The 15,504-nt window shown below is 34.0% G+C and overlaps 1 protein-coding gene across 31 annotated transcripts in view; it reads left to right on the top strand.

Moving 5' to 3' along the window:
* The window catches only part of kmt2cb (lysine (K)-specific methyltransferase 2Cb), a 189,975-nt gene that overhangs the window by 127,047 nt on the left and 47,424 nt on the right, over positions 1–15,504 (top strand). For 10 of the 31 annotated variants that reach the window (XM_009298109.4, XM_017351380.3, XM_005163297.5 and 7 more), the window contains 7 exons: positions 1,615–1,827; positions 5,974–6,099; positions 7,316–7,429; positions 7,718–7,860; positions 10,845–11,019; positions 11,297–11,401; positions 12,323–12,370. In XM_009298109.4, coding sequence (XP_009296384.1) covers positions 1,615–1,827; positions 5,974–6,099; positions 7,316–7,429; positions 7,718–7,860; positions 10,845–11,019; positions 11,297–11,401; positions 12,323–12,370 — 924 coding nt within the window. The remainder of the gene's footprint in view (positions 1–1,614; positions 1,828–5,973; positions 6,100–7,315; positions 7,430–7,717; positions 7,861–10,844; positions 11,020–11,296; positions 11,402–12,322; positions 12,371–15,504) is intronic. The other 21 variants (XM_017351382.3, XM_073923654.1, XM_068213615.1 and 18 more) reach the window with 5 other exon arrangements.

The following is a 15,504-nucleotide window of genomic DNA, read 5'->3' on the forward strand; positions in this document are numbered from 1 at the left end:
GAACGCCTATGGGCGCACAAATGAGGGCTAATGCATTTGCTGTTTAAACAGCGTAGCGCAACGCCTCAAAACGGCTCTTGCGCCAAGCTAAAACTACCAAAAGACTATTGCGCCGCGCCTTGCGCCACACTGCGCCGGTTATATGATAGGGCCCATTAAATTGCAGTAAAAAGTAGTAATTTTACCCAATTAATGCATTGATAAGATCCCCAGATTTGTATATTATCAATTAAATCAACTTAGATTATTAAAATGGCAACAAACATTAATTTGGGCCCAATCTACAAAACCAAATTTAAAACAACTTTAGTATTAGTTTTGCTTAAGTTGCACACTAGTTTGATCATGTATAAATATCATTATAACAATATTGTCTAAATATTATTATAACTATAGGACTACATCATCCTTACAATCAAAAACAAATTTACATGATATCACAGGCGACTGTCTTCTGACTGAGTGCACCTTAAAAGACATGAATGACACTCCTTATAGACCTTGAGAAGCATACAGTTGTTTAGGATCTATATAATATGCAAATAAAGACTTGCGGGATAAGGCAATGGCAAAGGAGGAAGTTGCCGTGGACCTTGGTGCAGATGAAAAGTAAAAAAAAACTGTGTATTTATAGATAGATAGATAGATAGATAGATAGATAGATAGATAGATAGATAGATAGATAGATAGATAGATAGATAGATAGATAGATAGATAGATAGATAGATAGATAGATAGATTGATTGATTGATTGATTGATTGATTGATTGATTGATTGATTGATTGATTGATTGATTGATTGATTGATTGATTGATTTAGCTCCATGTGCTTTGCAAGTGTTTTTTTTTGTTGTTGTTGTTGTTGTTAGTTTTAGCCTGGCGCAGGTAACATTTTGCTCACAAAAATACATTTGTAATGGATGTCTTCAGTGAAGGGGCTGAATGGAAGTCTTTTTGTCATTTTGTACATGGTCTTTAACCTCGCATACATCTTTAACGATGTTCTCACTAGTGAAGCATTCCGTTTTTCTGTTTGAAAAATCAGTCATGTAAATTGCAAATGCACCAAGACGCAACTGACTCTTAAAGGAAACGAGAGATGAGACTCTGATTGGTTTAATGCATTTTGTGCCCAAAACACAACCATAAGAATAAGAACAACCCTTGCAGACCATGCACCTGGCCAAACGACCATTTTTTCCAGCTTTAGCAAAGTGAATTTAAAGATGCCCTTAGTGCATCTGGACCATGCGCTTTAGACTTTGCACTTATTGATCATTAAAATAGAGCTAATTGTCATGCTAGAAAAGAACTGCTCTATTAATAAGGTTTTAAAACATTGTATCTGTTATTAAATGCTATCGCTGTTAATACTATTTGACAGACCTAATCTAACATGAAAATTAGAGTATTTAATACTGTTAGTTAATGTTAATCAATGCGTTAACTACTGAGAAATAACCGAAATTTCTATATAAATGTTTCTTGCAAAAAAAAAAAAAAAACACAAACAAACAAAAAAAAGCAGCTAATGCAATTTGTGAATAAAATCTTGTCATGAAAAAATTCTTCATAGACTTCTTTTTTTTTGTGTGTGTGTCTTCTACTCCACAGACCTGATGAGGACTTACACCCAGGATGGTGTATGTCTAACAGAGTCTGGTCTGTCACAGCTTCAGAGTCTTGCCAACGCAGCATCTCGCCGGAGACGCTCTAAACCTAAACTCAAGCTGAAGATCATAAACCAGAACAGTGTAGCTGTGCTGCAGACACCTCCAGACCCTCAGACTGAACTCTCCAGAGACGGAGACCTTGAAGACACCAAAAGTAACGCTTCTCACATCTTCACTGATTATAGGCCCTTTTCACATCCAAGGGATGTGTATAATCACATAACTTCAGTTCTGACTCAAAGCAGTGTATACCTGTTTCTGACAACACAGAGCTAGCAACAGGGAGTTTACCAAGACACTTGTATATTTGCTACAGATATGATTAGATGACAACTATGGCTATATTCTGTTGTCACCATTCCAATCGAGATATCTGGCGTCTCAAACAAACTTACCAATTGGCAAGATTTCTGCTTAAACTGAGAAAGTGGGAGTTTAAAATGGAGCGCCGAAATTGTACTGAAGTAAAAAAAAAATTGACTTGTCAGCATTTTTCAAATAACAATTTCAATTATTTACATTGGTGCTGTACATTTTTAAAGCCAAATTAAGCATTTGAGATTTTTTGGAGTCCTGAGTCCTAAAGAGAAAGTGATACTGTAAGTAAGGGATAAATTGTATAATTATAGAAAAAAGCCAGACAGGTTTATGGGCACACCAACGTGAAGCAGAGGGCTGTTGTGTGATATGTGAAAGGCTTTATTTTGTCAGTACAACCATACTGGATGTATTTTGTCCTGCTTATTATATGGCTACTTGCCACAAAATGTAAAAAATAAAAATAAAAATAAATAAATAAATATATATTACACACAAAATGTTTTCTGAGTAATAAACACAAAGCTGAGTAAAACAAAAACAGCTGATTGGAGCATAGACTAACGTTCATTTTATTCAGTCACAAGATGGCACCAAACAGTAAAAAACAGAGGCAGGACAGACCAGCATTAAATATTGATGTGAACCGTATATGCTTATGGTAAAGATGATTTGAAGTACCTAAACGAGCCTGTGTTGTTAGTTTTAGCAGGTGTCAATTGTGAATAACATACTTTGGACTATTGTGATTGACCAATCAGAATCAAGTATTCCAGACAGCCATGTAATACCTAAAACCAATGTCCAATACTGACAGAAATTATATATTCTATATATTTCGATAACATGTTTTTCTGTGCCGGTACTGTGGTTGCTTTGCACCTGACTTTGGACAGCTGACCCACAAACACAGTCATGTTATTCACTTTCCTTGGACTGGTTAGTTCTCTGGCATTATTTATTTATGTATGTTTACATTCATTAATATAAACTTGTATGTCTATTTGACATTCAAATTAAATTTATTAGAATAACAATATTGTATACGACTGTTGATGTTAATAAAAAATCCATCTGTGCAGTGCTTTGTTTTGATTTGAAAAAACTATATAAGCATTTTAATTAAGTATTAAATTATGTAATTATTGTAACTTTTTAATAATTAAAAGGTAATACAGATATTAAACTACAGCCATGGCCGTGCAGTTTTATTGTCTTAATTCATTCAAAGAGAAAAAAAAGAGCAAAGCAAGTGACTGTTTATGAATGAATCAGTGAATAATTAATGAAACTGCATTTATGGATGATATACCAGGTAATATGAGTAAATTTAGTAAATTTAGTAAAAATTATAGTGAATTTTACTTGTATTGCTTAAACATATATATATATATATATATATATATATATATATATATATATATATATATATATGTATATATATATATATATGTATAAATATATATACATATATAATAAAATAAATGTATTCTGTATGTATGTTTATAGCAGCAACAAAGTTCAAAATAATAAATTATCAAGAAAATAAAATTATTTAATGATAAGGCTTCAAATATTATATACTTTCACTTATAAACATTAGCCTTCTACTATTAGGAGATTCTACAATTCATTTTTAAACTCAGAACGCAGTTCAGTGTTGACACAAGTAAAGAGAATTATTTGGACACAAGCCCACTAACTCATTACTTTTAACTCACAATGTGCACACTAATATTTTTTATAAAAAATAATATATATACATAAATTTTTGTGATTTTCTAAAAAAAGTATTCCATTAAAAGGTAAAATGGGACTACCGATACACTTTCTGAAGGGTGGAAGAAGTGACATCATTGTGAAAAGGGTCTATTATTTATTGGCATTAGTTTATTGGCATTAGTTTAAAGAATGAAAGTGGAGAAAGTGATATAAATATACCATGGCTTAAAAATACAATGTGACCCAAAATAAATTTTCTTTTACGCATGTGTATCTTATGTCCGATTCACAAGGGGCTTCAGCATCAACGCTTGATGAAGGCCGTGTCTGAAGTTTGGGCTGACACCATCGTCATAGCAGCGTCAGCAAATGAAATTAGTCCCTACGGTCTGAGCTGGGGTATTTGCATAAAGCAATCTAATTGGCTGACGCTTCCTTTTGCACTTGAAAAGTTGGGAAATCCCAAATTTCTACAGTGAACAATGCTGATGTAAAGGCGCCAATGGATCCACAATTCAGTTCAGTCTTGACGTCAACCATTTAAAATGAATAGGAAGCCTTGACACTGACGTCCCATGTAAATGGGGTGTTAATGTCAGTTTTAAAGAGGTCATGTACTATTTTTAAAGAGCCCCTATTATACATTAAAAGGGGGCATGTTTTGGTTTTAAGGGTCTCCAACAACAGGCTGATATGCATGCAAGGTCAAAAAACCCTTTTATTGTCTTATAATATGCATTTACTTTTACCTAATTATCCCAGTGACTCCCATATTATTCGGTCAGTAATTCATTTGTTCCCAAACTCCTCCATAGTGCGAAGCTAATCTGCGCTGATTGGACAGATGACAGCCTGTTGCGATTGGTCTACGGTGTTCAGCGTGAGATAGATTGAAAAGCCCAGCACGGCATATCAACAATATAGAAGTAGTCAGAGTGCATAGTGTTTGTGTGAGCATACCTGCCAACACTCTCCCGTGTTTCAGATCCATCTCCAGCCACCCACCCATTTTGTTGTTATCCCGGAAAACTCCCGTAACTTCAACCTCTGGCAAAGTCCCATACATTTATAGTCCATAGGACATACAGTATGATCCTTCCTTTAACAAACTGCCGATGAATCTTCTGTTGTAAGAGTGTAGATTGCTGAAGCACTCCTCAGAAAAATGACAGGAACAACACAAAGCTGGGCTATAATGCTGAGGTATTTTTGCAAAAATAAACCTCAACCACTGAGTCTACACACACTACAATAGTTCAATATGTACAATAAAACTACAATAGTTTGCCAGTCAGACATTTTTTGTCGAAACACCTCGCAAAATGCTTTTCTTACATTAAATATTTGTACATATGTACATTACTGTAACCCATTTTATTCAAGAACATTTGAGCTATTTTCAGTTAGTATTTTTATTTTAATTTCATTTAAAATATGTTTTTTTTTTACTTGTTTGTTAATTGAGTCCCATTTCAACAGTCAAGTTGCATGTTATTTTGCTATGCAAAGAAAAGGAAATAATACGTTTTTTGGCATTCTGATTCAAGTGAAATTGTGAATATATGTCTATATAATCCCCTGTAGTAAGTTTTCCTGTGTAAAAAAAATACATTTTGAAATGTTTATATTTATCGGCTAATATATCAGTTATTAGCCTCCAAAGACTCCTAAAATTTTGTTGTTATCGATATCGGCCAAAAAATCTATAACGGTACATCCCTAGTTGTTATTAATGCTATTATTATGATTATTATTGTTATTCTTAATGGCTTTTCCTCCTGAAGTTTTGTTTATGCAGGGTGTCCGCAGGGGCTTAAAAAGTATTAAAAGTGAATAAATTATGAGTAAATTAGGGCACTTAAAAGGTATTTAACAGTCTTTTACGAGGTCTTAAATTTTGTATAAGCGTTATCCAAAGCGTTTGCATAAATATATTTATTTTCCTCCTAATGTTAACAACGGTGTGCTCGATCCACACAATTGGTTTGGGCACTGGCTTGTTTAGCCAATCTTCTCCGTCCAGCTTATCTGAGTTTTGTTGCATAATTGTGCTCCTTTTATTTATTTAACTACAGCTGTTTATAAATTGTTAATTAGTTTAAAGGTTAATTAAGTTAAAGGTTTGATTCTAGTTAGAAGTTAAAGTGGTGATTTGGTCTTAAAATACTCTTAGAAGGTCTTTAAACAGACTTAAATATTTATTAAAATTACCTTTAGGATTCCTGTATAAACCCTATTATATTGTTTGTGTGTTTTGCAGCAGAAGGGGAGATGGTGGATGGTGAGGTCAAGTCAGATTCCAGTCCTGAAAGAGAACCCACAGCAGAAGATGATTCTAAAGACACAGATGCCTGTAAAAAGAGGAAAAGGAAACCTTACCGCCCTGGTAAGAGATAAGATGCTTCGGCAAGAGTTGCTTAGAACAATAGCAATTCTGATTAATTATTTCATTATACTTGTGACTTTAACTTTTGTTAAAAAAAAAAAGAAAAATAATATTTATTTTTCTGTGTCACTGTATCACGTTATTAATTGGCAGCCTGTTGCAAAAACAATCTAAGCATATTGTAGAGATGCAAAAACAATATATGTGCTTAAAAATGGTCATGAAAAACAGATTTAAACAAAACATTGTAAGTACAAAAAAAGAAAGCGCTAGGTACCGTGTGCATAACTTGACAATGTACTAAAAACGGAAAAGAGTTTTTTGAGAACTTACACATGCAGATGACAACATTGTCAATCATGCACACATCCTCCACATTTCTGTCATATTTAATTTCCAACCTTATTGTAGAAGCAGCAGCAGGTTAATCTCCCGTTCACAAGTCTTTCATTGCAGAGAAATCTACTTAGGTCTTTGGATAATTTGGCATTCAGACGTTAATGTCTAAACATGACTTTAAATAAGTTCAGTATTTTGTTGCAGATGAAATATAACAAAGAAAATGTTTTCCAGTTTCTTAGAAACGGTTGGTCTAGTGCAGGGATCACCAAACTTGTTCCAGGAGGTCAAGTGTCCTGCAGATTTTAACTCCAACCCTAATCAAACACACCTGAACAAGCTAATCCAGATCTTACTAGGTATACTTAAAACATGCAGGCAGGGTGGAATCAAGTTCACGTCCTACACGCAATATATTGTGGGCAATATCAGTTGTTAGAATATGGATGGTTCTACACTTAAAATTTTACCAGAAATAGTAAACCATCCGGGAACCTTTGGCATATTCTTTTTAACATACTACGATTTGGGACATACTAGTTCTATTTTTAAATACTATTTTAATAGTAACTATTTTAAGTATATATATTATTCATGTCAGACCAGTAGGTGGTGAGGTCACTGTTTTAAAAAAGCATTTTTTTTTTGGTTGTCAAGTTTTTATTGTGTGAACGTAATACAATACAAATGATGTTTTTATCAAATAATTTTTTTGTAGTTTACATGAGTACACATATGCTATTGTTTTTATTTTTTAAAGCTTGCATTTTGAAACCCATTTTTCAAAAGTTAAGTTTTTTTGTTTGTTTTTTTGAGTTGATGCAATCATTTTATTTGACATTTAAAATAATTGAAAGGAGTTTCTGTTTTTCCTCAGGTATTGGAGGTTTCATGGTCAGACAGAGAAACCGGACAGGCCCAGGCAGAACCAAGCCAGCCTTTGTCAGAAAGGACTCCACAGGCTCTGAAACGCTGCAAGGCAAAGATGAGGGTGGGCATCATTCAATGCTTTCAGTAGATTTCAGAAGATTTGTGGGTAGCTCAATCTTTATTAATTTATCATCTGCCTAGCATGTAAACCACATTTGTATGGCTGAATTGAGTTCATTCTAACCACCATGAGTTTACAGCCTTAGTGTACACTGGTGTGTTAAATAATATTTACATTTTCTTCATTTTTTTTTTTTTTTTGTGAAGATAGAAGTCACCTTCGAGTTTTTAGATTATACTGGATTTTATTTCAAAGACTGAGTGTGGTTATTTGTTTTTTTTCTGATAGGCTGGGGCGACCAAGCACCTGACACTCCAGTTGATGAAAAGCATCCTTTGCCTGATTTTCCTGACAACCCCGAGGTTAAAATAAGGAAACGCTATCGGAAAAAGAAGACCAAACTGGAGGAGGCATTCCCTACTTACCTACAGGTTTGGTTCTTTGACAATCTTTGAATTAGGTTATTGTTGCATATTTGTCTTGCCAAATGTATTACCTGCTGTGGTGTAGTGATTTGTTGTACTTACTGTGTCCAACCTTGGCTGTGTTGGCATGCGGCAAGTGGCCTTGCTTGTTCTGCTCAACAATTCTGCCACGTTCAAAGGGAGAACTTCATTTTGCAGTCAGGAGGTCATGCCAGTATGAATGCATGAAGGACAGTGACATGAAAGTCATATTTTTGTGCAGATTTTAACTTTTGTGCTATGGCCTTACACTTTTGACTAACAGCTATTAGAGTTTAAATTCAGTTGCATTCATTTGCCTTCTTTTTTACATTTTTTTTTCTTTCTTTCTTTCTTTCTTTCTTTCTTTCTTTCTTTCTTTCTTTCTTTCTTTCTTTCTTTCTTTCTTTCTTTCTTTCTTTCTTTCTTTCTTTCTTTCTTTCTTTCTTTCTTTCTATCTATAAATTAATCACATGTTATGTGATACCATTATATCACCTACAATAGAAAGCAAGTGACGTAATTGGATGGCTGAGCTCATGCTAGCTGTTCACGCTAACTCCAGTATCAACACTAAGAGAATCCACTCTAAATGTGCTTCTCACAAAAGCCACTTCAAATAAATAATTGAAAATAAAGGCTTTTAATGTGTCAGTCTGTCAGTTTTCTGAGAGCTGGGAACTAAACTGAAATGACAGTGTTGGGAAATGCAGTATTGCAGCTAATATAACACACATGTTGTATTCACTTTTTGAACCTACTTCTTAGATTGTGCATTATGTGAGGCTCTACTAAGAGTGGTACAGGACAATATGAAACGTACATTTGAGGAACAAATACATCATTTAAGAAACGTACACAACATGACAGTCAGCGTAGGTGTAACGCCATATTGGAGCAGTGTCATGCTGCTAGAGATTCAGAATTGGCAAAGACAGAGCCATCTAGTATGAGCAATGTGTAAGTGTTTAACATTAGAGATATTGTGTTTTTCAACCCTGTAAAACTGGAAATAATATGTCCAAATAAAGCGACGCAGTGGCACAGTAGGTAATGCTGTCACCTCACAGCAAGAAGGTTCAAGCCTCAGCATGGTCAGTCGAGTGTTCTTCCTGCATTCGAGTGGGTTTCCTTCGGGTGCTCCGGTTTCCCCCACAGTCCAAGGACATGCAGTACAGGTGAATTGGGTAGGCTAAATTGTCAGTAGTGTATGAGTGTGAATGAGTGTGTGATGATCTTTCCCAGAGATGGGTTGCGGCTGGCAGGGCATCCGCTGCGTAAAAACGTGCTGGATAAGTTGGTGGTTCATTCCGCTGTGGCGACCCCAGAATAATAAAGGGACTAAGCCGAAAAGAAAAAGAATGAATGAATGTGCAAATAATTACAAAATTAATATAATTATTTTATAAATATTTAAATAATAGTAAGACTTTTAAAGATCTAAAATTTTGTTTTAGAAATTTAAGACATTTTAAAGTTTTTTTAAGACCCCCGGACACCCTGAATATACAGTATTGCCAAAAAACAATGTACATAAAAATGTCATTACACTTTTATGGTACATAATATTTGAAAACAAAATGTCTTCTACACAAGACCTACTTCTGGTAATTGACCAGGTAAACACAAAGTATTTGAGGTATTACAGTGTCTAAAAATTGTATTATTAATATAATAGGGTTCTTTGCTTTTTCTCTGTCAAGATACCCACATTTAATACAGCCTTACTGAATAACAATTATGCTGTTTTATCAAACAAATGCAGCTTTGGTGAAAAAAATACTTTTAAAATATTGTGTTGTAGGTCTTAAATTATGTTATGCACTGTTGAAGGTGAAATATCCAAATGTCTTCCTATCTTTTTAGAGGAACATTGTTTTTAAACAGTTCAAATTTGTTGGCAAACTGGTGATCCTTGCTCCTAATGGACTACACCTTTCTTGGATGCTGCTTTTGCACAAAATCAAAATTACAATCACATGTTGACATCAGCTGCTTCAAATCACATCATTATTTAACCAATTTACATGATTACTAGACCTAAACTGCTCCTGTCTCAACTTTTTTGGAATGTGTTGCAGGTCTGAATGACAAGAAAGGATGTATAAATGAAATGAAGTTGACCATACAAAACATGTAACACATTTTGTGTTTATATTTTCTGCAATGAAATACAAGTCAAATTAAATTTGAGAATCCTTTTTTTTCCTGATCTGGGGTTGTGTGTGTATATGTATGTGGGCCAGTTGGCATTTTTGTGTGGAGATTGCATGTTCTCCCCATGTTCACGTGAGTTTCCTCCTGGTGCTCAGATTTCCGTGTGTGTGTGTGTGTGTGTGTGTGTGTGTGTGTGTGTGCGTGCTTGTGTGCGTGCGTGCGTGTGTGTGTGTGTGTTTATTGGTGTTTCCCAGTACTGGATTGTGACTGGATATAAGTGTGTTTGTCCCATTACTGATTTGTTTTTTATTTTTTTACATGTTTGTCACAATTTTCAGATCATCAACCAAATTTAAATACTACTCAAAGATAACACAAGTAAACGCATCATTCAGTTTTGAAATGGAGCATCTTAATATTACAGTAAACAAAATACAAACTATATAACCCAGTGTAAAAAAGTGTTTGCCGTTTAAACTTAATATTAGGCTATCCTTAGCAGCGAGAACTGCTAACAAGCGTTTGCAATAACTTGCAATGAGTTTCTTATAGTTCTGTGGAGGAGTCATCTTTGCAGAATTGTTGTAATTCAGCCACATTGGAGGGTTTTCGAGCATGAACCTCCTTTTTAAATCAAAAGAAACACTTGTCTTTCTGGCCTTCCATATTTTTGGCCCAGAAGAAACCAAACACATCCAAGTAAAGGCAACAACACAAACAGTTTTGTTTCTACTAGTTCTTTGATGTTGGCTTGGTGTTTCCTGTGCTCTATAATGAATACTTTAGTTCTCTGATTCCAATATCTTGTCTTACAGGAGGCCTTTTTTGGCAAAGACCTGCTGGACAAGAGCAAACAGAACAGACAGCAAACCACACGGCTGTTAGAGGATGAGCGAGACAGAAAACAGCTTCTAGCCAATCAGATGAAGCCTTTTTCAGACTTATCGCTCAATGTGTCAGCTGCACTTCTGTCCAGTAAAGCAGCAGCACGTATGTATCTCACAGCTACTGTGGCACAGCCACTCACAAACATATGTATGCAATCTGTCTCTTTTTTATTGTTTTTGTCTCATTTTTTCATTTGACATTCATTGCCAGTCTGATTTATTTATTGATTTCCATTAATGTCAACATAACATTTAAATCTATTTTGCTTTTTTTTTTACTTTATCAATATCTTTAAATCTGTCTCCACAATTTAGAACACGTTCTTAAATAAACTCATTAGGACCTTATAATCATTTTCTTGCTTTATCCGCATTCTCAGAAAACTCTGTGGAGCCTCTAGTGGACCTGTCCGAAGAGCTGAAATCAGACACAGAACTGCTGGGAATGTTTTCTGATAACAATGACAAGCAATCAGAGGAGTCCGGTAGGCCATTATAACTGTAGCAAAACAAAAGAAATAACAGCACAATTGCTGTTAAGATGAGTCCCTTCATTGGCATCTAGAATCTTTTTTGAAGCAGATTTTTTTTGTGTAAAAACTACAGACAGGCTTCCTTTTTTTCTTAATAAAGCTTTTAATTAGACTTCCAATTAAAAGTGAGGTTAGATATGACTAAATTTGGTTATTAAAATCCCAGAATCCATTTGTGGCATGTGATTGACAGTAAACCTATCATTAAATGTTCATACAGGGCTGTCTAATGTGACAATTGTGCACATGCAATTAGTTCCTGGAAAAAAATAGTTAGTGCTGTTCACTCTTTTTGATGCAATTGAAACATTTAGTGAATTAATTTAAAATTCAGAGTACCAATGTCTCTAGTTCTAATAATAAACAGGGAAAGACTTGCAATAAATATAATTAAATTATAAATGAAACAAAGATGGACAGTTAACAAAAGAGAAACACTGTTGTCCATACTATTACATGTCAGCAACAAAATCAACATTACATATGTGGGATTTTTTTTTTGGTTCATGAAGTTGATTAAAAAAAATTTTTTTTGAGAAATTTGAGAAGTATACCGTTATTTGTGTGACGTGTTTGCAGAAATACACTTCCAGTGTAATTTTTACATAGATACATTAGGGAAAGTCAACTTTAGGATATCCTTTTTTGCAAAATAAACATTGTTTGAAATAGATTAAAAATAAGTAGTAGAGTATCTAAATATTTCATTACCTTTAAGATATAGTGTTGATTGTCTTTCCATTTAGTTAATTTATTTACCATTTTTTATTTAAAGCTCATTTATTTTGCATTGTGCATGCATCATCTGCAGGATCTTTCTTTCTCTCTTCATAATTCTGATCCCTCATTGTGTTTGGTTTTGGGTCTTTGTAGGTGTTGATTTTTGCCCTTTCCAAGTTGAGTACTCTCCTTCACCTTTTGGTAAGAGCTCATGGTCATGTTTTTAGTTATTTACATTTATTGATCTCTCCTATTCTTTCACACATTTTTTTGCTTTTCAGAACAGAGAACCTTTAGAATCATTTACATTACTTAACCCACAGGTGTCAAACAAAAGGCTTCAACATGGCATTTTATCTAGCTTGAGTGACGATTGACATAATATAAAATAATAAATATTATAAAAATTTAATAAATTAAATTAATTATAATAAACAAAATATTATTTTGAAAAGATTAGGATTCAACAAGCACAATAGCCACTATTGTGTAAAACTAAACCTGCATTTAATAATAATCTGTATGAAAAGCATTAATTGTGGGACGAAACCCATTCGAATGCAGTTCCAGACTAACTCTAAAATTCATCATATGGAGGCTATATATATATATATATATATAAATGTCTGATGGTAAATCATGGTAAACGTTTACTATTTTAGGTCCGTTAGAACTACCTAAATGATTTACATTTGCTAAATGTCAGAATAATGAGAGAATTTTATTTTGAGAATTTTTTATTGATTTCTACACAATCAAAGGTTTACATACATTTCCTTGGTATTTTTTTAGATTTGCTTTTAAACTATATAACTTTCGTCAAATGTTTTGAGTATCCTTCCACAAGCTTCTCAAAAGAGTTTTAAGGAATTTTGGCCCATTCCTCCTGACAGAATTAGTGTAACTGAATCAGATTTGTAGGCTGTTTAGCTTGCACAAGCTTTTCTGACTCTGCTCACAAACTTTCTATAGGATTGAGATCAGGGCTTTTGATGGCAACTCCAAAACATTTACTCTGTTGTCCTTAAAGTACATTTTAACTAATTTGTCAGTATGCTTTGGGTCATAGTCTGTTCGGAAGACCCATTTGTGGCCAAGTTTTAATTTCCTGGCTGATGTCTTGAGATGTTGCTTTAGTATTTCTACATAATGTTCTTTCTTCATGATGCCATCTATGCTGTAAAGTGGATCAGCCCCTTTTGCTGCAAAACAGCCTCACAACATGATGCTGCAGCCCCCATACTTCACAGTTGGGATAGTGTTCCTAGGCTTGTAAGTTTCCCCCTTTGTCCTCCAAATGTAACACTGGTCATTATGGCCAAACAGAACAATCTTAGTTCCACCAGACCCAGGACATGTCTCCAAAAACTATTCTTTTTCCCAGTGTAATTTTGCAAAAGGTAATCTGGCTTTTTTTTGTTGATTCTGGCTTGTTTATTTTCCCATGTTGTCACACAAGGAAGTGGTGTGTTTGAGGTTTTTTCCTAAATACTATTCTACAGTTGTGCCTCCAATTAACTCAAATATTGCCAATTAGCCAATCAGAAACTTCAAAAACCTTGACACCATCATCTGAGCTTTTTCAAGGCATAATAATCTTAATGTATGTAAACTCAAGAAAAGAAAAGTTATAACAATTTCTCAAAAAAAAAAAACTCTCTCTCATTATTCTGCTATTAAGCATAACAGAAACCAATATGATAACCCTAACTTACCTAAATAAGAAAAAAGTTTAGTCACATTACCATCTAACTTTTTTAATGGTTATGTGTCTTTTTATACAATTTATGTAAACATCTATTTTAACTGTGTATATATATACCCCAATTCAATCTGAAAAGAAATCAAATGAATGAATGATATATATAAAAAACTTTTGAGTTATTGTGAATATGAATTATTGTGAAATAATGAAATTCTGTAGCATCCAACTATTAAAAGTGTGATTTTTCCCATTTCATCAGCATAATTCAAATTAATTGAGTTTATACAGCAGCAACAACAACATTTTTTTTTTTACTTTAACTGCAGTGCATTTTAATCACACTGTTTTCTAATTTGATTATTTCCAAAATCAAAAATAGTTCCAGACAAAGCTGGAGAAGAAAGATTTGCTTTTTATAGTAAGGAGACATTCATACAGAAGGCATCTTTGCGTCTAAAAGAATGGTTGTAAAAAAGTAAAGCATAACATAAGAGTGTCCGGATACAGCCACTGTTAGTGTCTGTTAACAGAAATCTCCAATGCTACCCGGCCTCCAATTTCTTCTCATTAGTCTTCTGCTTTTGGGACTAAAACTAATGACTTGAGGTCAAAAAAGCAGCACTCATGTGCATGGCACTTTAAAAGGCACATGACAAATTTGTAAATAAATTGACTGTTTTGAATGAATCATTAGAACTAATGAGTCAATGAATCGCTCAAGACAGAAACTTTCCACCACCTGCTGCCATTTTAATTAAATTTTTAATTTTTTAAAAAAAATTTTTTGACAGGCCTTAACCTGCAAAGGCACCAGCATAAAAAAATAAAAAAATAAAGCAGACAATGCTGTAACTTCAGTATACCCTTTAAATTACAGCATTTTCTTTGAAGAAAACAAAAAAACTGTTTTCTTATAAACTATGTTGTGTTTAGTATGCTTAATAGTAATGTAGCTGTGAGCGAAGTAAGGTTTGATAAATTCAATCTGCACGAGGGGAAATTTTTACAAATCCACCCCTCAATTGAATATTTGGAAATACTTTAGCGGTGCAGTGCTGAACTAACAGGCATGATCAAGGACTTTACCTTTACACCAGCACAGAAATCAGGTGTTCAAAAGGCATTTCCAATGTGATCTACTGAGCCCTTGGTCTGATGAAAAGGAACAAACAAGCAATCACCAAAGCTGTAAAAGAATGTATCACGGCCTTGGAAGATCCCTTTAGACTTCTCAGCCCCCAGTAGTATCTCTAGTTAAATTATTTGCTGTAATATATTTTGTGAATGATCTGTGAACCCTTCAAGAATTTGAGGTAATTTTAATAATTTTAACAAAATACTATAGGTCAGAGTTTCTCAACCACGTTCCTGGACGACCACCAACACTGCATGTTTTGAATGTCTCCTTTATCTTTCACTCCCATTACAGGTCTTTTAGTCTCTGCTAATGAGCAGATGATTTGAATAAGGTGTGCTTGGTTAAGGAGACATGAGGTGCATCCTTAATTGCATACTTATGCCGTATTCTATGCCATTTTGTTGTATAAATAGTGTAAGTAGTGAGTCCACACTGAAAACTCAAAAAATAATAAGTGAACTTTAATTATTGGGATGATGCATTTATTCATCC

This window comes from Danio rerio, chromosome 2 (assembly GCF_049306965.1).
Source record: "Danio rerio strain Tuebingen ecotype United States chromosome 2, GRCz12tu, whole genome shotgun sequence".
In the NCBI taxonomy this organism is placed as follows: Eukaryota; Metazoa; Chordata; class Actinopteri; order Cypriniformes; family Danionidae; genus Danio; species Danio rerio.